The sequence below is a fragment of the Rhodamnia argentea genome, chromosome 9 (genome assembly GCF_020921035.1).
Source record: "Rhodamnia argentea isolate NSW1041297 chromosome 9, ASM2092103v1, whole genome shotgun sequence".
NCBI lineage: Eukaryota > Viridiplantae > Streptophyta > Magnoliopsida > Myrtales > Myrtaceae > Rhodamnia > Rhodamnia argentea.
The window spans coordinates 13273876-13299115 of record NC_063158.1 but is presented as its reverse complement, the minus strand read 5'-3'; the positions used below and the strand labels follow the sequence as shown (position 1 = coordinate 13299115).

Sequence of the window (25240 nt, the reverse complement as noted above, 5' to 3'; positions counted from 1 at the left end):
AAAATCGATTTTACAGGTGATTGCCGAATGAGGATCTAGAACAATCCTAAATAGGCTTGGACTCTTCCAAGCCCACACCTCGACGGGAGAAACTAGGATCCCATCTTTGTGTGATCGGTGACATGTCAATGTGTACATGCAAAGGAGTCACCACCGATTTATGAAGAAGGTAGATCGAAAATCTTATCTAGCTGTTTGGAGAAACCATTTAATTTTACGCAACTAGAGATTAAGGGTTTAGGGATTTGGTCAAGTCAGTATTTCCACCTATATTCTTTCGGTACCAAGGTTAAGTTTTTTTCTAAAGATGTCCATGCAGGTTTTCAATTCATTTTAAACCTATGAGGTAAGCTAGTACAAAGTGTCCACACAAATTTTTTTTTTTTTCATTTTTTCAAAAATCTTTTTAGTCTAAAAAATTCTAATCTAAAAATGAAATCTAAACCAATAAGGAATCATTGAGAAAAATCGCATCATGAAAACCTAGTACCTAAGGGCTTAGAGAGGTGTGATTCAAATTTAATTTCAAAGATGTTTTTGATTTTCCTAAAAAGGACAAAACTTATGAAATCTGGGGAATCTAGGCTCTAATTTATGGAAAATAGGTCAAATTAACCTAATCTAGGCTTTTCCTATTTTAGGGATTTTTCTGGATTTTTCTGATTTTTTAAGAATTTTTTTCAATTTTTTTTAGTTTTATTATTTATTTATTTTATTTTTATTGTTTATTATTTTTATATTTTATTTTTTGATTTATTTAATTCTAGGAAAATAATTTGGATCGGGTTGGATGAATCGACCCACACCATGGGCGCTCGACTTGGACTAAAAGGGTCTCTGTTGGCTTAAAACGACGTAGTTTTGAATATTTTTTTGTTTTATGTTTTCTTATTTTTATTAAATTTCTAATGTCTTTTATTGAGTTTTTATTCCACTTTATTCTGGAGCACGACACATGGCAGGTCGATTGCCCCTCCTCACACTCAGTCAAAACACGGTAAGAACGGATTTTGTTTTTAAGTTTCTGATTTTTAACAATTTTTTATTCTTTTCTTTTATTCCCTATTATCCTATGTGGAGCCTACGTGTGTGCCACGTGGCAAGTCAACCAACGTTGACCAGTCAACTGGTCCACCGGAGCAGATGATGGGAGGCCCTAGATTCTGGCCAAAATGGCCGGAATCTCACCAAAGGCCTCAAACCGAGCCTAAACCTCACAAGTTTTCAATCAAACTCAACCAAAATTGACTAACTAACATCTTGAGACTAACACGTCAAAAAACATCTTGAGACTAACATCTAACAAAAACAACCAAAACTTGGGCCTCTAACAAACTACCATAGTCCGACTAGTCACAATTTTTCAACAACTAGTTTGTCAATGATTTTCGATAAAAATTGGGTGGATGGACTCAATTGGTACCGATACAAAAAATTTTATGACTAAATTGATATAATTAAAAGGTTCATGACTGAATTAGTATTGATGCAATAGTTTTGAGACTTTTTTGGTATTTTTCCCTCTCCTTTTCCGACACAATTTTAACTTATTTTCTTTGTTTCTTGCCAACAAAAGCTATTTTAGTGAGGGTTAATACTATGAAAAATCCCAAACCGGTGTACTTGTAACAAATTTACTCTAAACTATTTTTTAGATCACGAAAAATCTCAAACTAGTATGCATGTAACAAATCTACCTCAAATTATTTTTTTTACCACAAAAAACCCTAAACTGATATACTTGTGACAAATTTACCCTCCGTTAAATTGGGTTAACACCTCAAAAAATTTTAAATTAATACATATATGACAAATATAGGGTAAAAATCCTCAAATTGGTACACTCATAAACTGTCACGTATCATCCAACTCAGCAATTTGATGGTTAGATTTAACGACAACAAACGAAAAGTAAATTTGTCATTGTTGTATCATTTTGGAATAAATTTGTCACAAGTGTATCAATTTAGGATTTTTTTGTGGTCAAAAAAATAGTTTGGGATAGATTTGTTACAAGTGTATTAATTTGAGATTTTTCGTGGTATTAACCTTTTTATTAAAGCAAAACTCTTTAAGTTCATCATTCAATCTCTTTCTTTACAGCAAGAAATGTTTTGCCAGGACTAAGAAAACTCTTAAGTCATCATTCAATCTCTTTCTTTTTATGAGGAGTAACATTATGGTAGTCTTTCTGCCGAAATCAATTTATTGCAGGAGTTCATGGTAAGCTCAAATTTCCAGGGGCAACTCAGGAGTCATCAGTCAATTGGTCTTCATTAAGTCCATCACCGATGTAAAAGGTAACTTGTATATATCACCGTTACACGGTTGACAAGCGGACGTGTTTGGTTGCAATACTAATCCTATAGATACATCATGCATGTCCTCCATCCAACGATGAATGTGTAATGATACTTTTATACTAACGGTGGACTTAAACACATTATCCATTTATCTCCGATGATTAAGATCTTGTATGTCGTGCATTTAAAATCGGTAACGGTACATGTTCTAGATACAACTAGTAACATACTCGTGTGCTGCGCGAGGGTGAATTTCTTTTCATTTGTATGAATTAAGTTGAATTACGTAATGTCTAGCTTAAGTTGTATCCTATTTCAAATGGATATTCCTCTTTTAAACGAAATAAAGATGTAATTCTTAGTTCATATTGTACAAAATGTAAAATATAGGAATCAGACAAGTCAGAAAATTATTAATGTCGTCGTAATCTGACATTGGGAAATTTCATATGTCAGTCAACTACAATTTCGAATATTGAGAGAAGACGATAAATAAACTTTTGGAAGAGTTACACAAAAGCTAGGACTTCTACTAATGGCTAACTTGCAACATTGAAACTTGTCGAGTCTAATGTTCTTTTGTTGGGAAAAACTGGGATAATATATGACTTTTCACAAAATGGTAGTTGTAAAGCTTGTCAGAATATCATCTTAGAACAATCATAGAAGACGTATAAAAAATTCACTCAACTATTTTTTCAGTGCAAAAAAAGGAAAATAAAATTTTATGCGCTATTGTCGGTCACGTTCTTTTTGTTAACGAATTTAACTTATCAACCTCTTTTTAGTAATAAATTAGTGGTCGATCAAAACACATGAATGCAGATCTCAGTTAACCAAAAGAAAATGAAAACAAAATCGAAAAGAAGAAAAGCAAAAGTTGGAACTCACTTATTAAAAGCACATTTTAAATGTATAGACAATAGTCATGAGCCTTTTGTCCATGACCCCTGCTTTTTCGGGCTAAGAAAGGGTAGAGAAAATGGCAACCGACAAGGTCTATCCAAATAAGAGGTTTAGTTGTTTGGTTAAGGGAACCCATCGAAGCCGTAGCGAAATGCACATGGAATCCCGCGTGAATCAGCAAGGACCACCTTGCATTTTGCCAATACATTAGTGCTTGATTAGATAAAAAAATGCAAAAAATCTAATTAATCAATAGGAAAACAAAACAAAAACGAACTATAGATTGAAACTTGGGTAATTAAAACAGAGAAAAGAATTACAACCGTATTTTACGGTTAGAACATGAAAGTCAAAACTTCAATATCCGTTGAATCATAACCCAATATCTATAATCAGGAAAAATTATAAAAAATTCTAAACCTATTATAATAATATTAATTTAGTCCTAAACCTTTTTTTTTGTCAATTGAGTCCTAAACCTTTTCGTATTTGTGCCAATTTAGTCCATTTGACCGGCCATCACTGATTTGGATAATTTTTAATAACATCTTAATAGTTTTTATTTTTTATTTTATTTTATCTTTCCTTTTATTTTAAAAATTGTCATGGCAATGGCGACCAGCCAAAATCGACTAAAATGGCACACTTTACAAAATGTTTAGAACTCAATTGACAAGAAAAAAAGTTTAATACTCAATTGACACAATTACAAAAGATTTAGAACTTTTTTGGTAATTTTCCCTCTATAATCATCTTGCTTCATATTCACATTCAACTGCCTCAAAATCTATATGCATCTCTCCATCTTAACACAGAATATATTCCCCATGAAAAAAAAAAATTTGCGTCAGTCATTTGGCACGTACTGTTCTAGGGAAATTATATATGTGATCTAAAGCAAAAGTATTTATACAAAATAATAAAATCTTTTGAGGTAAATACTAAGCAAGAAGAATTGTGGGACATGTTAAAATTTTTCGTAATTCTTAATTTGCAAATTAAAACTCACCAAACATTGATGTGAGGCAAGCAAATATTGGAAGCAAAAACAGTGGATGATGCAAGAAAAACACTCCTCGCGAGAAGAATGATCGGTCTCTCGTTATCTAGAGTCCTACGTGTCCAACTTTAGAGGCAACCCTTTGAGAAAAGCTCGTGATTACATAATGCATTTTTTTTTTTTTTGGGTCAAAAGATAGACGCATTAAAGAGCGAGGGATTTTGGAAAACAGAAGACTCGAGAAATTTATGGAGGTCTTCGCATGATCAATCGAGCATCGATATTTACACAAAAATGAGCTAAGAATGTAGTGTCGGATGCGTACATTCAAGGAAATGTGTACAAATGTTAGCTTGGCCTTGAGGTTAAGATATACAAAATGAGCAGATTAAGCTCCGTCTAAGAGGGTTGGCCATAAACGGGGAAATTGATTTCAATCGGTTCTAAACCTATCATGCAATGTAAATTCAATTCTAAGTCTTTGTGCGGAATTTCAATATAGTTCTTCCGGTCAATTTTTACTGGAAGTTGTTATTGTGGCGGTGTGCCACATAGAACAATCTGCAATAACTCAACGAAAATTGATCGGAATGATTAATTTTGTGCAAAGGTTTAGGATTAAATTGATCAAATTGAAAAGTTTAGAATTGAATTAGCATCCATGTAATAAATTTATGACTGATATGAGCAATTCTCACATGAGTGCAGTAAAATGAATTTTTGTCATTAAAAATGGTGGGTTTCCATGTGGGTCCCATTAAATTAAACGGTCTAGCCTCAATATGAGAAAATTGGCCAAAAAGTACTAAATTTATTGAACTTTTGTCCATTAAATCTTAAATCTTTCAATTTTTCCGATTGACTTATGTACCTTTTCATTTTTTTTTTTTCGATTGAGTCAATCTTATCAATTTTGGCTGAAAATCACTTACGTAAACTCTGACCATCCTACATGGTATGGCCTATATCGACGTAAATAATTTTTAATAATATTAAATATTTTTTCAATTTTTTTATAGTCATGGCTTCCAACCTCGCTAGCCACAAGCAAGTGGCTTACAGATCCTCACCAAGACCAAGTGGGGATGTCGCATCCCTTGCCGGCCAATATGCAATGTTTCGGCTCTTGCCTATGGTCGGTGAGGGTGTCGGCCACGATTGTAAAAATAAAAAACAAACAAATGAAATAATTATTAAAAATTGTCCACTACAGCACGGTCGGTTATGGTTGGTGGGCAACCTCATTAGCCACAGTTGTATAAATAAATAAATTAATTAATTAAAATTTAAAAAAATATTAAAATATTATTGAAATTTGTCCATACAAGAGGACAACCGGCGACCTCACCGATCACAGTTGTAAAAAAAAAAAAAAAATGAAAATATTAGACAATTAAAAAGTTTTAAAATATCGTTGAAAAATTATCTACACTAGCGCCAGCGATGATATAGAGGATGACTAGCATTTAAGTCAGAGATTTCCGGTCAAAAGTGGTTGGATAGACTCACTTAGCAAAATTTGAAAAGGTTTAGGACTCAATTGGCAAAATTAAAATATTTAAGACTTAATTGTCAAAAGTGCAATATATTTAAGATTTTTTGGACAACTTTACTCCCGATAATCTTACTATTGCAATTGACTCTACTCGTTACATCATTCAGATAATATGAGTTCGTCCCACAATTTGCAAAGTTTATTTGGTGGGGATTGTTGTGTTGCATGGGCGGTATGCGTTGTACTTCCGGCAGGAGGACACTGCTCTTCCTTGGGCCATGTATCTTTCTTGGTGCTAGCATCCCAAATGCACAACTCCATTTACAATGAGACATAAAAGTCCTCTTCCATGAAATACATTCTCAACCACTAATTTCAAAAAAAGAATCTCTCTCTCTATAAAAATAATTTAAAAAAAATACGCAAAATATGATAATTTGTAATAATGACAATTACATACATAATTACAAAAGGTAATATAACTAGGGGTTTATCATAAAAAAAAATATTAAAATGGATGTTACCAGCCACGATTGCAACTCACGACTCAAGTTGATGTAATACCGATGCCCATGATGATGTCTCTTCCTCCACCGTTTAAAGCTGTAAAACCCCGATTCTCTCTTCAATACTTTGTCCTCGGCTTGTGATCCGGACCACCCGACAAGAGCCAAAAAGCTTCGAGCTTTTCCTCGGAATAAACAAACTCTTAGACTTGGTTTATTTCACGTAAAATAATTATCTAAAAAATCTTCCCTTTGAAAGCGATCGTTTGTGTTGATTATAAAAATAAATGAACGATTAAATATGTTTATCGTCAGATGTTTCAATATCAATTGTTGTCGATGCTAATAATAATTTTTATTGACTAATTATTTTTGTGATTGACACAAGCGATCATTTTAGAAAATATATATTTTAAATTAGTCATTCTTCGTGAAATAAATGAGACCTTAATTGGAAAATAATCTCTCCCTCTCTCTCTCTCTCTCTCTCTCTCTCTCCTTGTGTGTAAAGCGGGAAATTTCAAATAAAGGCTTGAAGTAGACCTTTTATTTTCAAATAAGAGACAAAAATGCCCTCTTTGTGTCGAAGAAGCACCTGACCAAGAGTATTCTCGTCATTTACTTTTTTTATTTGCCCCTTTTTCTTTGTTCCCACCCCCGATCATGGCCGAACTCGGGTGAAGGCCACCCTCGCTAGATTTGGCGAGGGTTTACCCTCACCGGACGCCTAGGGGCAACCCTCGTTGATGTAGGCTCAAGCAAGAATCCCCCGAATGCCGGCGATGGCCAAGGAAAGGAAGATGAAAAAAAAAAAAAAAAAAAAAAGGAAAGGAAAGGAAAGAAGAAAAACGGAGAAAAAAGAAAAAAAAAATGACGAAAATACTCTTGATCAAGCATTTCTTTGAAATAAATAGGGCAATTCAAGTCATTCGTTGAAATAAGATTCACTTCATGCTATTATTAAAAAAAATAAAAGTATTTTAAGTCTTTATTTGAAATTTGTCTATGTAAAGTAAAAGAGAGGTATACAATGGGGCCTCAACTTAGTCGAGTCGGCCCTCAGGGCATGCACTGTCCCCTCGTGAGGTATCAGCCATCCTTGCCCTCACCTGCCTCTGCCACTTTTTTGTCCATCTCCCCAGCTTGGATTGTTCCAACCAATCCATGGCATTCATTTCTATAATAATAATAATTATCATACTGATATTCAAAACAATTACAACCGGAGCCTTAAAACTTGTCAAGATAAATCACCCGAGTCCTAAAAGTTTCATTCCGGACATTTAGGTTTTAAAAACTTGTTATAGAGATACCAAGTGATTTTCCCTTTATTTTTCTCAATCTTATATGTCGCGTGGATTTTTTATCCGCTTAAAACCGACGGAGTTCTATACGAAGCGAATAAGTAAGACCGTCATTTCTCTAAAATGTTGTTCGAAACGAAAGTAAGAGTGGGACCACCTATTTTGCCCTTCATAATAGCAAGTGCAAAAGACAATTTAAAACAAGCAAACTAAGTGACTGGCTAGTAGTAGACAAGCCAAATTTGCAAAAATCAGAGTAACGTAATCTCTCCAAAAATAGAGACACGTACATCTTGATTTGATGTCATCGACATGCGGCTCCCTCCCCCTCTAATGTCTTGTCTTTGCCGAAAGAAGTAACGTACGGGATATGATAATCCATGTCGCATCGGTTGAGATTGGGAGCCACACAGGACTAAAAGCATCTCAAAAAGGGAAAAAAACAGCTCAAAAAGTAGTTAGTCGAGGTGGCTGATGAGCCATATCCGTCGAAAAGTACGAGGTCTTTATTTCTCGAAAAATAAATTTTATGAAAAAAATTTGGATTTTTCGACTTTTGATTGACAGAAAATAGACTAGTCAAAGAATACATTTTCTATTAATGGAAAAAACATCATCAAAAGTGAAGAAAATGATTTCCATTTTTAAAAAGAGGAAGTTATTTTCTCTTATCGTTCCTCCCTTTACTCATTCACGTACCTTTTCTTTTTCTTTTTTCTTTCCTATTCTTTCTTTTTCATTTTTCCTTCTTTCTCGATCGGTTATGGTGGAGGAAGAAGAAAAAAAAAAGAATGAAAAATAAAATAAAAAATAATTAAAAAAATCGATTTATTTTTAAAAAATTTACAAAAAATATTCATGTTAGTGGCAATCGTACTACTATATAGAATGGTTGGTGTCAACAACAACAAATTTTTGGTCAAACAATAATTTAAAAATCAAATTAGATTATCCTTATGAAATGACGGAAAATATTTTCTAATCTTTTTTAGGTCTCAACCAAATATCGAAAATTATTTTTATTTTCTTGAAAAATGACTTCTCAAAGATCATTTTCCAAAAATGTCACATTTTTCGGGAAACAAACGAAACTTTACAAAAAATAACTTTTAGGAAAAAGTTTTTCCGGATTTTTCCAGCTTTTAGTTAACAGAAAATAAACTAATTAATCAAAACATTTTCCATCAATGAAAAAAAAAAAAACTCCCTCAAAAGTAGCGAGAATGATTTTTTTTTTTTTAAATAAAAAAAATCATTTTCCGTCATCTTTCCTCCCACACTCCTTCACATTCTTTTTTCTAATTATTTTAAAATAATTACGTATTTTTTAATAAGTTTTTTTTATCTTTTTTTTCATTTCATTCTTTCGAGGCGAGGGACGAGCCTTGCCGAACCTTGGGTGAGGCTTGACCTCGCTAGATCGGGCGAGGCGGAGCTTGCCCGTGGCCGGGGAGCTCGAGCCTCACCGAACTTGGGCGACCTAGTCCCTCGGTGGCGGCCGATCTTTGGCTATCACCGTGACCCTTGATCCGTAGAGGAAGAAAGAAAAGAAAAAGAAAAAAAATTAAAAATTCGATTTATTTGATAGTTTTCTCTAGAAAAAGTCAAATCAAAATTTTCATACCAAACGGTAAAAAATATTTTCCTATTCATCTTCAAGTTGTAGCCAAATATCAAGAAATATTTTTATTTTCCTGAAAAATGACTTTCTGAAAAATATTTCTCAAAAACGTGTTATTTTTCGCGACACAATCGGAGCGTTAAATTCGATTTTCTTCCTCGGGGCTAGATCACGGATAGGCCTGATCCAATTCGGAAGATGAGAATTTGGTTCTTGTCTTCAAAAGAAAAAATGCAGAATAAATTAAAAGCACGAAGCAATAAAAGGGGAGAAAGAATAAAGGAGATCAAGAAAGATAAAAATTCCACTTAGTGATGTGTTATGATCATTATACTTCATCGAGGAGGGAGGCTTTGGGCCCCACCATCCAACCGATAGGACGCCTTTCCAGGTTAGCAACAAGCGTGATACAAAAAAGTCATAATAATATCATCACACGATTCCCATCCCATCATTCATTTGCCCACATCATTCCACAGTCAAAAGCGTACTAAAACTTGCTTGCTTTACATGATTCTGAACGAGGATTGGTAATTACTAATCACTAGCAAATACCCAAAGGCTAATTACAGCCAGGGTAGGTTAATCTAGCGGTGTGTAAAGGGCCGGTCACACGTATTTTGCAACATCGCGGGATTCAATTTGTCTCGTGAATGAATCTCTAAGCGGCCCGTGCTGCGTTGCCTAACCGTGACACACCTCTTGTGTGGAGGAGCTCTGATTGCTGGCATCTTGGTGGCGTGCGAGGGCGATGAACCCACCAATCTTGGACCTTCGGGGTCGGCGGTTTGATAGATGGTACCTATGACTCGATCCGATCTTTGCGTAGTGGGCATGGGACCCTGATGGTAGCATTCAAAGGTGGTCGCCGACGCCGATCGCTCCATCTTACCCTCTTATCCATTAGCATTCTAAATTCTTGTTTTGTAAAGTTTGGTTTGAAGGGTACAACTAGAGGATAAGCTTGCCTTTTGCTAACAAAAAAGAAGAAGAAAATAAAGCACTAAAAGAACATCAAGCACATGAATAGAGCCCCACTCAAACACCCACCCTCAATCAAGCACATCAATAGCCAACTTATCAAGCAAACATCTCAATATACAAAGAATAATTCTCTCAATCATATCGAAATTTTATTTACCAAAGAGAATTGATTATATAACAGTCTTTCGGTGGCTCTTTTAAAAATTTATGACTTGTAACATACGATTATTCTCATAGTCGCTTGAAAACCGTTATGGTGACAAAACTTTTGTCGAATGGTTAGCTAATAAATCAAATTTTATAAATATCAATATCAAAATTAGACGATCATACAATCCATTTCGATTTTTTTTGGGTTAATATCACTGCAATTTTATATGATGATTATTAGCCAACAAATAAGAAAGTAAAATCCCATTTCATATAATATAGTTCATAAAACATGACCCAAACTTTTTTCTTTTTTTCCTTTTTCGGTCCCAAAAGTTGGACAAAGTTCTTTTTCATACATGCAAAAAAGTCCCTTTTCCTCCACTCGATATCTATACGAAACAACACTTTGCTCCTCTTCCCTGTGTGAGCAGCAATGGACGAGTCTTGGCGGATGCGCATGGGAATGCACGTCCGTTCTCCGCCGCGGCCCACGGCCAGGACTCCCCCGCCGTCGGACTTCGCGAGGAGGACGCCGCTCTCCGAGAACCTCGACCCCGACGACTTCTCCGACGTCTTCGGCGGCCCGCCACGTACTGTCCTCCTCCGCAAGTTCTCTGGCGACTTCGCGCCCTCCGATCCTGCCTCCAGCTTCTATGACGAAGTGTTCCGGCCGCCGGAGTTCGCCTCTCCTGCGAAGAAGTCTGGCCGTAGCCTGCCGGCTTTCAGGATCCCGGCGGCTGCAGCGGAGCTGTTCTACGGCGACGTGTTCGGGTCGGATGGGGACCGGAGGTCGAGAGAGAGGTCGAGGCCGGGGTCGAAGGTAATGTCGGGGTCGAAGTCGAAGTCGAATTCGTCGTCAGCTTTGAGCTCGGAGGAGCTGAGCCCTCTCCGGCCTATGATCGGAGACGACGTGGGACTGTCATCTTTCGCTTCAAAGCTCAGGTAGTTACTGAACTTTTACTGGCTCTGTTTCAAGGTTAAACAGTTGCGACTAAAGAGAGATCTCTGTTTCTCTGATCATCAAGAAAATCAACGTACTGCGAAAGTTATAACGAAGATAATGTGAGACCCAAACTTAATTTCGTGTTGATCGATATTGACAGGCCGATCAACGTGCCGTGTCGATGGAATTCGATCGCAACTGCTCCTGGTGATCATCTAAAGAAGCAAGGAATTCCAGCATTTCCCTACAGCCAACCTTCATGGCCCGAAGAGCGACTTACCGAACAAGAACACAAATCGAACTCAAGATGCTCGTACAATGGCTTTGCGCGGACGCTTCCGTCGCCGGAATCTGTTACCGAAGAACCGAGCTCGCGCCACCAAATGAAAATACCGGTCGAGGATGATGACATGGAGATCAACTCTCCCTCGTCCGTGATCTCTTCGCTCTGTCAAGATCCTGAAGGCAACAACCTCAGCATCCGAGATGGGGTTCACGTGGTCCGGGAACGAGAGATAGAGGACCAAGACGAAGATGAGATATCGGGTTCTTTTGTCATTGAGATCGGTGCTTCGAATCGCCGAGATGGCTCAGGCGAAGCATTGGGGATCGACGAGGCGATCGCGTGGGCCAAGGAGAAGTTTCGAGCACCGGGCAACGGGAAAGACCGATGGAGCGTGACAGAGCTCCAGAACCAAAACTCTCCGGAAACTGAAGGTAATGTTACTGATTTTAGCTCGAGCTGCACTCGGGCCAATTTGTCTAATTATTTTTGGCGATGCGAGGCTGACGATCGATCTCTTTAATGTCTGCCATTCCGAAGAGAGATCAAAAGCTAGCGAATTTCTTGACACAAGCAGACATAGCAAGATGCAATGTTTAGAGGTAAACAATCTTAAGCAAATCAATCTGTACTGATGCACAAGATATGCACTTATGTAGGTGACATTTTGTCCCCTCACATGATTAGAAATAGGAAGTGAAATCGACTGCAAGTAAACCATGTCGGTCCGAATTCTTATGAGGCCTTTGGTTTCCGTATTTGACAGGAAGAACAAGATGAGCAGAAGAGAGAAGATGGCAGCGCGCAATCAGAGAACGACGTAAGCTATTCCTTATCTATGTCTATTGCATCAAACTGTACTGTGCAAGAAACTTCAAATTCATGAGAAGGCAACAATGCCTTCGAAAGAAAATAACTGTTCTGTGCGGCCATTAGTCCCTTGGCCTGAGGAAGAACATTCGATCGAAAACACTGACTCTGCATTTGATGGATTTGAGAATCCCTGGCATAATGTCTTTCGACGATGTTGTCACTAGCTTTTGTACAAGTAAAGGCAAAACTTCGAGCATTTGCTCGTGGTTTGATAGATAATAGATTCTAACTGCTCTCGTTGTATAGAAGGAAATGGAGCTGTTGGATCAGAACTTACGGGAGTGGTCGGCCGGCAAAGAAACAAATATCCAGCTAGTCCTCTCGACACTGCATCAGGTACTTAGCTCTCACTCTTTCCCCGATCCCATCTTGCATTTTTGTGTTTTAGCCTTTAGTCTTTGCTCACATTGGCGTTCGTGGAGCGTGGCCGGATTCAGATCCTCTGGCCGAACAGCGGTTGGAGCTCGGTGCCCTTGACGAGTCTCATAGAGAGCTCTCAAGTGAAGAAGGCTTACCAGAGAGCAACGCTGTGTCTCCACCCGGACAAGCTCCAGCAGAAAGGAGCGACAGTTCGGCAAAAGTACGTCGCCCAGAAGGCCTTCTCAATCCTCCAGGTAAAACCCAAGATTCGTTCTTCTCGACTTAACTGCAAGCTTGTTCGATGCAGGCGTCAGTAAGTGACGCTGTGCGATTGCTGCTATGATTTTCAGGAAGCTTGGGGTGTGTTCATCTCTCAGAACGCCGTCTTTAGCTAAGGGCAAAAATGGGTGGGATCTGAACATTCTTCGTTGCCTCGGAAAGCAGATGGATCTTGAAGTTTCGGCTAGGAGATCGAGTTCGAAGCAGCATCTTAACGATCACCATGGCTATTCCCATACCGGACTCTCCGTGCGCTTGAATCACACCTGAACATCGCTCGGATAACTGTTGTAACTATAGTTCTCTGTTTGCGTTTGGTGCATCTTGACATATTCCAGTCTGCCTTCTGCTTTGTCAATAGCTAGAAAAGGAGATGAAAACTGACTGTTGATTTTGCGAATATGATGTGAGTTTCCGCTTTGGCTTGATGTAATATGGACATTCTCCAGACAGTGAGTTCTTTTAGCAAGATGACTTTATAGTGAGGATTGAGAGTCAATATCATAAATTGATAGTACATGGTGTATTCTTTTCTTTTCTTTTTCCTTTTTTTTTTCTCTTTTGCTCATATGCAAATTCTAACTTCTATATAAAGTCTAACAGAAAGACAATTTTCTCATGGTAAAGTTTTCTCTGAGATCATGAATTTCTCAATTGGGATTGATTATGCCTAGATCTTTGAATCGTTGGCTCCATAAATAAGAGGGAAATAAGTTGAGAAGTAAAAGAAGAGAGCGACGCCTTTATGACGATTATTGTTAATTTTGTCCCACATCGCTTGTAGAACCCCGTTTAAACATCTTCATAAGCCGATCAGACTCTCAAGCCAGTAGCTCGAGTTGTTAGGATAACGAGTCAATAATGTATATCAAGCATATTGATTTGTTGTTAGCTAAAATGCGCTTGATATACATTGTTGGCTCTTCGTTCTAGCTTCTTAAAGTTTTTTGGTAGGACTATTGTTAGCCTTATTATCTTCTAAGATGGTTTTTTTTTTTTTGTTTTTTCCTTCTCAATTTCGTTCCATTTGTATCGAATGTAATTAGATGTATTTGCGTTATGGAATTGGTTAATAATGGTGCCCAATCTCTAAACCGTTGGCTCCACATATAAGGGGTAAATAAGATGAGAAATAAAAGAAGAGAAGCGACGCCTTTATGACAGTAATTGTCAATTTTGTCCCATATTGCTTGTAGAACCACGTTTAAACATCTTCATAAGCCGATCAAACTCTCAAGCCAATAGCTCTACATTGTTGGTTCTCAGTTCTAGCTTCTTACGCTTTTTTGGTAGGACTATTGTTAGCCTTATTATCTTCTAAGATGGTTTTGTTTTTTCTTTTTTCCTTCTCAATTTCGCTCCAGTTTTATTGAATGTAATTACATGTATTTTTGTTACAGAAAATGGCTAATAATGATACCCATATCTTTGAATCGTTGCCTCTATAAATAAGAGGAAATTGTTGGTTTTGTCCCACATCGCTTGTAGAACCCCATTTAAACATCTTCATAAGCCGCTTAGACTCTTAAGCCAGTTGTTACGATAATGAGCCAACAATGCATATCAACCATATTGATTGAATGTTAGCTAAAATGCGCTTGATATTCATTGTTGGCTCTCTTTCTAGCTCCTTAAGCTTTTTTTATAGGACTATTATTATCGTTATTATCTTCTAATATGGTTTTGTTTTTCTTATGTCCTTCTCAATTTCGTTCCATTTTTAACTAGTGTAATTAGATGTATTTTTGTTACAGAAATGACTAATAATGATGTCCAGATCTTTGAACCGTTGGCTCCATTAATAAGGGGGAAATAAGATGAGAAATGAATGAAAGAGAGGGTTGCCTTTATGATGGTAATTAGTAATTTTGTCCCACGTTGAGAATCCCGATTAAACATTTTCAGAAGCCGATCAGACTCTCAAGCCAATAGCTCAAGTTGTAAGGATAATGGGTCAACAATGTATATCGTATATCAATTGATTGTTAGCAAAAATGCACTTGATATATACATTGTTGGCTCTCTATTCCAGCTACTTAAGCTTTTTTGGTATGAGGGTTGTTAGCCTTATTATTTACTATGATGGTTTTGCTTTTCTTTTTTCCTTCTCAATTTCGTTTCATTTTTAGCGAATGTATTTATCACGATTATGAAGATGTATTTTTGTTACAGAAATAGCTAATAATGTAATAATACACATTGCTAAGTTTATGAGGAAAATGAGATGTGAATAATTTGTATCATTGTTTATTCTACACCGTGAATAAGCGAAAAATCATCATAAGCTTTGGTCTGTCCCATCCCTTTTTTTTTTTTTGTAAAAAAAATCTTTCAGTGCATAATTTTTTTATTTTCGGAAAAGCACGAGGGATAACAATTTGAGACACGGCTTTATAACATGGCTGGATATAACATTGAGCCGGTTATGGTTAACTACGAGTCAAGTACTTAAAAACATCATGGTTCGTTCTAAGAGATCTCGATTTTTAATCGTACTAATCATCGAATGCATAAAGACACAACAAAATTCGTATCATTTCAGTGGATTATATGAAGTTTTCGTATTTTTCGAACAACTTCGTACAATTTTTGAACCTATTCAAGTGATACATCGACTATATGCCTCACAATTTCATGCAAATACAACTGAATAAAGGCATCAACGGTTACAGTCAGAAAAAAAATGAAGTTCGTCATAAACTTGAGAATAGAGCAGGAGAGTATGATTGGAAAGATTAAGAGGATGGGAGAATGTGCACCTAATTAACAGATCTGGAGGTCTTTTTTGTTCAAGGGTTTTGGTATCATTTGCCACGGGAAAATTTACATAAAAAGTCCTAAAACTCACGCTCAAAATGCAACGTCGTTCGAAATTTTTTTAATTGATTTAATTAAGTCTCAAACCTTTCTCAAAAAGTACAGTCCAAATCTCCTAAAACTTACGCTCAAAATGCAACCTAGTTCGAAAGTTTTTTAATTGATTTAATTAAGCCTCAAACCTTTCTAAAAAAGTACGGTCCAAATCTTTTCGACAAAACGGTGCCTAAAATTGTTTAGCTTCACTTAAAACTTGCCTACATAACATATTTAGAATGCACTTTTACCGTGGACTTGATTGCATTTTTTTGCATTTTTCACTAGAGATTTAAGACTTTATCAAAGCAATTGAAAATTTTAAGATTAAATTGCACTTTTTAAGAAAGATTTAAGACTCCCATACCGTGCACCAGACTTTTCAGCACCCTACAGAATGGTTTCTTTCTCCCTTTCATCAGCTAAATTTCACGCATGATCAATGGGATCTTCCGTGCCTCATGCAAACGAGTTAAGGAACTTTGATTCGATTCTTTGTACACCAACAACACACTCTAAGAGAGAGAGAGAGAGAGAGAGATGAGGGGAGAGGGCACGCTCGACCCCGCTGACGTTGAGGGCTTCTGGGGCCTCACCTCATAACATCGGGGGATCGCTGGTCCCCCCCCATCGTCGGACAACCAAGGAATCTGAATTCCCTTCCCAATTTTGTCTTTTCAGTTGCTTCTTTCTCAATTCCAGGTTGAAAACACAAAAAACTAAAGTGAATTCAACATATAAAGTAGAGACCAACCTTTTTACTCATGTCATGAAGGAAACAAAAAAGCCTAGAGATGAATGGTCAATGGCGGAATGCGCGGCACACAAATATATAGAGAAAGTTTCAAATCCAACATTACTATGATTCACAGAATTCCACGCGAAAAAGCCAGGAAAAGCAAGAATAGTCTGATCTATGATACATACCAAGTTTTCGACCCAGTACAGAAAAATAAAAAGCAAAGAGCAAGCCAATTCGTTTGTCCACCAACATTTTAAGCATGTGTGGTAAACAACCATCAAGATCTGGCATCCACGGCACCTGTAACGGGACAAACCACACGAAAGAGGAGTCAATTCGTCACACGCCTTCGACAGTAACTAATCAAAAAAGTGTCTCAATTGGCTGAAGGCGGGGTTTAATGATGTCGCAGTTCAGACAAATACCAGAAACCACTCGCATTTGGTGCATGCATAATTTGTGAAATAATTTAAGTGAGTGCATGTGTGCCGGAATGGGGTTATGAACATGAACATTTGATTCATGTTCAACTTAATTTATCTACTAGGAAAGCAAGCATAGAAGGCAACCCAAATGATCGCACTAAGTCACGATTTGCAACCTTGTCTAAGATGCAATTAGAGGATGATTACGTGACAGAAACAAAGTGCTGAAACTGTCCATGTGCTTAAGGCAAATAAAGACCGAATACCATGTAACCAAAAACGGGAAGAAAATTTACACCCAACATCTGCAGCACACTTACCACCGACAGTTTCTTCCTCAATTGCTTCATCTGTTTTCCAGACAATATCCTTCAGCCCAGTTGAAAGGTTCTTGTAAAACTGCAGAAAATTGGTTTGTGGTGCATAAGGTTGGGACCCAAATTGATTTGAGAGAAAAGTGGAAACTTCAATTTTTATGAGTCAATTAAATAAAACATGACCATGATACAAACAAAAGTCTGCATTCCAGTAACTTGTTCAGGAAATGTATCTCTCCCTTTTTTATTTCAAGCTATTGAGAATTACAAATATCTTCCTCGACTGTACTCCTCAGACCAAATACCCTTCTCATATTTCAAAACCTACAATTACCATCCTCACCTTTAGCATTGGAGTACTTTTCAGTTGGGGGATATACAATGTGCAGGTCTTAAAATGTGAGGAGAGTATTTCATCTTAGGGAGCAAAGTTGAGGATGGGTTTTGTGATTTTCCATTTAAGTGATCTGTGTACAAAGATGTCATCATAATTTGCTAGACCAACTTAGTGCCATTGGTGTGTGTTGAAGGACCACACTGCATAGATGAAGTTCGTCAGAGACTCAATCAAAGAAAAATAAATTAAAGGACGGAAAAAAGAAAAAAATTGCGAGTTACAAAATTAATAAGGTCTATCTTCAAAATGAATCTGTGTAAGAAATGCCACATCCATTTGAAAGAGTAATTTGCACAAGGAACAATATATGGAGAGCATAATGATAAAAGAACCTCTTAATGGAGTACAAATAATTTATTGACCTAAAGATCAATGTTGAGATTGAAACTCATACCTTGTGAAACTCCAGTGTATCTCCACCAGACTTCCGCAGTTCAACCATGTAGAGTGAAGGGGCCACCTCAAAAATCTAAAAACAAGAGCTTGTCACTTGGTACGAATAAGTGATTTAGTTTAGCATAGAATTGTTTGCGATCACCATAGACCCCAAATAAAAGGAAAAAAGCATACCTCTGTTGCAACAGCCAAATGACCTTTCCGTCCAGTCTTCTCTCCAAGCAGCTTCATCTGCAACAGGAAACCCAGCGTAGGTTAAACGTTTAGGGTCTTTTGAATTCTACATGGTTCTCCAATATATTCCTTCAGCTGATAATGTAGAGAGAACTATGAACATCGAAAACCAGGTCAACGCAGGAATGGCGTTAATATAAAACTGAAACAGGTCATTAGTGTGCCAAACAAAAGATGGCTCCAGCTAAATGCTCGTAAAGAAAGTGGGGTGATAAGAGAGAGAGAGGGGTCATCGCATACCTTGAAGTTATTCTTCTGCACGTCAAAACCTAACGGCATAGCAGTTTGTTCAATCTTCGAAATTATCTCGTTAGCTGGACGTTTTGATGTGAATCTTGTTTCGCGTTTGACAAGTCCCTAGAATATAGGGTACATCAGCTGTCTAATTTCTCACTGATTGATCTAGTTTCAACTATCAATGATGGAAAAACAAGGTAAAATGCACAATAAAGAGGAATGCTTGTTGGAAGATGAACAGAACAATCATTCAAAATGTTTTGTTTTGAGTGACTCAAGGCTTGGAATCAGTAACAATGGCAAGATCTACTGTATTGAGCATGAGTACCCATCAAAGTAAGTGATAATTTAACGAAGAACGACCCTGAATTACTCCTAGTCTTCATTTAGCACAGAAACAGAGTCCAAATCAATTTCATTGATAGAGTAATTAGCAATGGTGGAAATGCATTCATAGGTCTCAGAGGAAGAGATTCATCTTTGTTCATAGACATAAGGAAAATGTTCCAATTATCATCGTCATCTCAGAGATGAGCAAACATACCATTTGCTTTTCAAAAAGTGTACTAAGGTTGAGACCCTGCGATGTAGAGATGAGTTCGAAAGCATTCATAGTGGAAGGGGCCACCGGCCCTTCTTCACGCCTTTCCACTACAAGGTTTTGTGGGTCCTGATGCCAAGAACACGTCAAGTTTGAGTCATATTCTGATGCCACAAGACTAGTAGAATATCAAGGCAAAATGTTGAAAACTGAAGGAAAGAATCTTACAACAAATTCATTGAAGATTGCATTCACGTCATCGAGGCTCACGTTGGCTTGTTCAAAAACTGGAGGTTTATATCCTTTCTTGAACCAGTCATTCTCAATGACCTCTGCAATTGTAATCCGCTGTTCCATGCCATTATGGAGATGTTAAAGCAAATGAAACATGAACAAGAAGTCTCTAAAATAGGACCTTCCTATCCTTTCTCAAAGCATAAGAGAAAACCTACCACATTCAAATTATTAGAAAAAGCAAGAGAGAACAAGAAATTTACATACAGTCGATGGATTAGGATCCAGAATTCTTTTAATGAGCTTCTTTGCACTTGAGGAGAACCATGAAGGACATGTGAAGTCGGCTTTGAAAATCTGCAATGACAGAGAATCTGATACAGCCAACTTCACTTGTGACGGATGCAATACAAGCAAAACAGAAAATTGTGGCAAAAATAAAGCGCAAAGATGCAGTGATTTTGGTGAATAAAACCTTCCAAAGCAGCAAATGACAAGCCAACTGGCAACTTGCTGATACACATGACCCAGCCACCATAAGCTCTCACTTCTCGGATCTGATAAAAGCTATACATGTACTTGTATAAAATCTTTTTGATCCTTTGATATTTTATTGGTTTGTTGATTCTCTTCTGGAATGAAATAAGCTTTACAGTTCTTTGCGCAGCTATTTGAGGTTTAGCTTTTAAAATTAAACTATAACATGTGAAGTGACCATGTTCCTATGACTATCCTCATGGCATAACCACAACACTGATTAGATTTCGGATTATATATCTCTAATCTCTCCCCAAACTGACTTAATAGCTTAAATTCCTGTTTTGATAATAACTGTAGGAAGCGCCAACCTTTTTGTACAATGCCATGAGGTTGGATTCTTCAAAGGGCAAAAAGCCAGCCATAAGGACAAACAGAATCACGCCGCATGACCACAGATCTGCCTTTGCCCCATCGTAGCCCTTGTTGTTAATAACCTGGAATTGAGGAGGGCAAATTGAAGTAAATGCCTAATGGCAAACAAGAATTGCAGTTTAAATTTGCAGAAGATCTTATTATACCTCAGGAGCAACATAATTTGGTGTTCCACAAGTCGTATGAAGTAGTCCATCATCCTAAGGAACACAGAGAAGGAACAGATTTCAGAACTTGTCTTATGACTTAAAGTATGCCTGATGCTATCCAGCTGTAAATGCCAGAAAGAGTTGGTAATACAGTAAATCAATGACAAGTGCTAGTTTCATATCACTGCCGAACATCCTACTATAAGCAGCTCTCAGCCAATTTCGTGCTGTGCAAACAAAAACAAAGATCCTACGAATGGTACCGCCATTCAAACTTCCGATAAGATAATAAAGGTGTGCATGCAAGATGCTACCTTTTGTGTATGAATGATTACAAGACTGGAGTGATGAACCAAATCTTACCCGAACTTGCTGAGGTAGGGCACTCAGTCCAAAATCTGAAACTTTAAGACTTCCATTAGCATCCAACAGCAAATTTTCTGGCTGTGATTTTCAAACCAAGTTAATCAATGAAAAAACTGAGTACTTAATGTACAACTCTTGTGAACAAGGTACATGCTAACAATCACCATATCAGAAGAGAAATGTCACCTTCAGGTCCCTGTGGAAGACGCCTCTGCTATGACAGTAATCCACAGCATTGATGAGCTGCTGAAAATACTTTCTCGCTTCATCTTCTTTCAACCTGCCTTTACTTGCCTGGCTCGTAAAGTAAAAGATAGGTCAGAGACCTAATTGTAACTGAAAGGAAACATGAACTTGCAACTATCGCCTTACAATTTTGTCAAATAGCTCGCCACCAGTTACTAGCTCCAACACGATGTATATTTTTGTCTTGCTAGCCATCACCTACAGCAGTTTAAAGTACATCAATCACTCTGTCATGAAAACGTAAGAACCAAAAACATAAATAAGCATACAAGTTACGTTCCAGGCATAAAAAGGTAAAAATGTAATCATGAGGTCAGTAAGATGATCGAAAGAAACAAGGGAAAAAGTAGCTATGCAAACCTCAAACATGCGGATGACATTTGGGTGCCTGATCAATTTCATCGTTGAAATCTCTCGTTTGATCTGAAAAAAAAAAACAACAACAGAAGATGGAAAACATCAATAAGACAATGCTACACAAAATCAAGCAACATAATCTTCTGATTTGAAGAAGAGAAAAACTGCATCACAAACAATGTAATACCAATATGTAAAAAGATATGAAGAGATTGAAGGATGTTTAATAGTAGTATCTTTAGTTGACACACAAACCATAATAGTTAATTATTACATAGAAAGACATAGCAATGGCTAACTAGCTTCTTCTGGTTGCAGAGAAGCCAGATTAGCACGGAATACAGCACTGAATCTTCCTGAAAAAGATTTAGTGACTGTTCAACTCATGATTTATATTTTTGCAGAAGTGACTGTGCAAATCACATATGTGATTACAGAGAGAGAATCCATCATCCTATCCTGTAATAAGGACCGTTGTAACAAACGAGTGATCATGAATGATCAAGTGAAATATCAGCAATTTCAAAGAAAATAGCACAAAATCAAAAGGCCAGAGTAAGATAAATTTGCTCTGTTGATCCATTTCCAGATAAAAGCACGTTTTTCAGTTTACAATACCAACTCTTTTTACTTTTCCAAATTTCAGGGTTCGTAATCAAACTATATATACATTGACATGATGGGTATGTATTATTGTTGAACTATGAATCATGACAAGCCATTTCCCCAGAACTAACAATAATACGTAAGATACTCTGCCAGTTTGAGATGTTAAAATTCACAGCCATAAAGCATGGGAAAGGAAAATTACTTGTTGTAATAGTTAGCTACCACCAACACTAATGACAATAACTACAAAGAGGCAGAGTGGCAGCGAAAATCTCGCGTTTTCCAAGGGTCTACACATGATATACTCAGATGTAATTGTGTGTCTATGGATTTGGTACTCAAACAAAGAATGTGCCCTGTGAGAATAATTTGAAGGAGAGAAAGGCAACAGAACAGTGTTACAGTACCAAATACCAAAGAATGCGAAAATCTCGCATTTTCCAAGGGTCTACCATGATAGACTCAGATGTAACTGTGTATCTATTGATTTCGTACTCCAACAAAAAATGTGCCCTGTGAGCATACTTTCAAGGAGAGAAAGCCAACAGAACAGTGTTACAGAACCAAATACCAAAGGATGCAAAAACATTCCTGTAGGATTGCACGGATGATTGACAATATCAGCCATGTCACCTCCTCAAATATAATAAGATTCTTGTTCGTACATTATCTATTTGCTTCTCATTAGTCAAGAATGGCAGAAAAAAATTAGCCTCCCATCATCGATTTGAGATGCAATTTTCTTCTTTCAAATGAGCTACCCTGCCTCTACCTGTTTGGACAGTACTAAAATGGTTCAACTCAGAATGTTAAGTACGTTTATTACCCGGTTTTCTTTCTTCAGCACACCTGGATAATGGGATGAAACAGCTGTATATATAACATCACCACTATCAGGATATGAGGATATACTTAAAAAGGCAAAGTATCAAAGTTTCACATCACGAATAGCATTTCCCCATCCATTCACATGATCTCCATTTAAAGGATCCATCAAGCAAGATTACCTCGAACTTAAACAACTCAATATGCTTAGATAAGAATGCAGTAAGCCGCGCGTCCCACTTCCTTACAATCTTCCCTCAACCAGAAAAAAGATCAGACAACATCTGTGTAATATTCTTTTCTTGTTTGTTTGTTTTTACTGCTAGTGGCGGGGACCCTCTTCTAGCACCCGACTAATCTCATCATCGAGCCGCCATAGTCCCCACCATACCATACCATCCTACCCCAATCAGGTAATCACCGTAGACTTTGGTTCTACAATACTCATCGCCAAGCCAACGCATGATAATCTCATCGTACAAGAACGTTATCAAACTTTAAGGGAAAAAAATAAGAAAATACCATACCTGACCAATCATTTTGTGTTTCAAAACCTTCTCTTTATCCAGGATCTTGATGGCCACATTCTCTTCCGTCTCGGTGTTCCTCGCGAACTTCACCTTCGCAAAAGTCCCCTCTCCCAGAGTCCTCCCAAGCTCGTACTTCCCGACTCGTGTCCTCCCGCTAGTGCTCCCTCGTGACGTCATCCTCCCTCCCTCTCCCTTCCTCTCCCTTGTCTAAAACTCGTCCTTCACTCTCCCTCTCTCTCAAGAGTCACAATTCAAGCTCGAGCTTAAGCAGGCGGATCAAGATCTCTTCTTTTTGCATGGCTGCCATACCTGCGTCTTCGCCACCTTCATTTCTCTCTCTTGCTTCATTCAACGCCAAGATTCAGAGCCAAAAAGAAGATGCCCATCAAAAAGGGGCGCGAGAGAATCACCCGGAACGTATCGAAAAATACCAATCCGAACCCAGGAAAGAGAATCCCCAGATTCGTTACCCAAAAGGCCACGAGGAACCCGGCGAGTGAAATGGCTCTGTCGCGACGAAGTAGGGATGAAACCCGGACGGGAAGCTTTGATGGATCGGGTTGATTTGTCGTCAAAGATTCAAACTTTGTCAGAACTTTCAGCGTGGGGAAGATTTGGGACGGAATTCTTTTGGGGAGTCGGTATGTGGAAATGAGAAGTTTTGCGATGAGCGTCGATCCCTTTGACTCTCCGGACGTGAATCAGGCGATGCGATTGACGTTGGGACAATAATTGCACATTTTAATAATGTTCCATAGGACAGTGCTCTTACGAGGGAGGTTCATGTGGTCATTCCTCGAATCTGTATTGTTACCTTTTCAATTTGGTGAAATTACAAAATTGGCCCTGCACTATTGCCCCAAATCAATATCTTCTATGATAGATTTGACCCTTAAACTAATATCTAGTCATGATTGGGCAATCACGAATAACATACGGCAAAATTGCAGGTGAAATTACAGTATTTTTGCAAATGTTCCAATTTCATTTTTGATCCGTGTTCTACAAACTCCTTAAAGATTGATCAATAAGTGCACTGAAAGTTCTAAACCTTAAGATGGAACTGCAATCGAGTTTTATTATCTATGTCGGGGTCAAAATATATATACCTTAGGTGGAAAAGGGTTAAGACAGTAAGACCCTTTATCTGATCATCTCTTTGTCACTGTGATGGTGGAAAAGCGTGCATGACTTTTCCATCTCTTGAGGAGAAGTCATGCACGCCTTATTGGGTGAACAAGCCCCTCAGGCACTCGGATGGTTCTTTGGAAACAGACAAAAGAATCTCACGGATGACTGAGTCAAAGGCTTTCATCAACTTTGCCTTTACCATAGCTCTAGCAGAGGCTCTCTTGCAATGGTAATGTCTGACTAACTGATGAGCAAGACCACATTCTCAGGAATGCTCCTATCGTTTACAAATGCAGACTGACTTGGACCGATAGAGGCTGGGCAAATTTAGCTGAAGCCTATTAGCCAAGATCTTAGTTATGCACCTCTGTACATAACATTGCAGCATGAAATTGGTCTGCATCTGGATTCACATTTTCATTCGCTTTGAGAGGAGAAAAATCAATAATGTGCTCTAGTGAATTCCTCACCAACTACCGACCAAGTATCGGTGAAAGATATGGGGAGTACGTCATCTGAATCCGGAGATTTGTCTCCACACATGCTCCAAAGAAAAGCTCTAACTTCTAATGGAGTGACATGTTCAAGGAGAGAAGAAGCTTGGAATGAATTAAATCTGAATTGCAAAACGCCCCTTATCACCACACCAGAGGACACGATCAACTTTCCATTGTATTTCATAGCCTCCACAGCAATGTGTTTGTGGCCTTCAGTTTATCCTTTCATCCT

General features: G+C 37.7%; 2 protein-coding genes across 4 annotated transcripts; one reads left to right on the top strand and one right to left on the bottom strand.

Moving 5' to 3' along the window:
* The first annotated feature begins 10648 nt into the window (after positions 1 to 10648).
* On the top strand, positions 10649 to 13525 carry LOC115757285. 2 transcript variants are annotated; one of them, XM_048284928.1, is made up of 7 exons: positions 10649 to 11214; positions 11376 to 11932; positions 12039 to 12100; positions 12265 to 12318; positions 12621 to 12707; positions 12809 to 12985; positions 13082 to 13525. In XM_048284928.1, the coding sequence occupies exons 1-7, from the start codon at positions 10706 to 10708 to the stop codon at positions 13124 to 13126; spliced, it is 1491 nt and encodes a 496-aa protein (XP_048140885.1). In that variant the 5' UTR covers positions 10649 to 10705; the 3' UTR covers positions 13127 to 13525. The 2 variants fall into 2 exon arrangements, with proteins under 2 accessions (XP_048140885.1, XP_030553322.2); XM_030697462.2 differs by having other exon boundaries at positions 12618 to 12707.
* A 3058-nt stretch (positions 13526 to 16583) lies between these two features.
* LOC115757286 (CBL-interacting serine/threonine-protein kinase 23) lies at positions 16584 to 24112 on the bottom strand. 2 transcript variants are annotated; one of them, XM_048284926.1, is made up of 15 exons: positions 23378 to 24112; positions 21420 to 21482; positions 21186 to 21257; positions 21000 to 21107; positions 20811 to 20891; positions 20445 to 20498; positions 20235 to 20360; positions 19654 to 19743; positions 19381 to 19500; positions 19156 to 19281; positions 18615 to 18731; positions 18315 to 18371; positions 18139 to 18213; positions 17347 to 17429; positions 16584 to 16905 (listed from the first exon to the last, which is right to left on the bottom strand). In XM_048284926.1, the coding sequence occupies exons 1-15, from the start codon at positions 23555 to 23557 to the stop codon at positions 16626 to 16628; spliced, it is 1632 nt and encodes a 543-aa protein (XP_048140883.1). In that variant the 5' UTR covers positions 23558 to 24112; the 3' UTR covers positions 16584 to 16625. The 2 variants fall into 2 exon arrangements, with proteins under 2 accessions (XP_048140883.1, XP_048140884.1); XM_048284927.1 differs by having other exon boundaries at positions 16659 to 16905; positions 17351 to 17429; positions 23378 to 24108.
* Positions 24113 to 25240: the final 1128 nt, after the last annotated feature.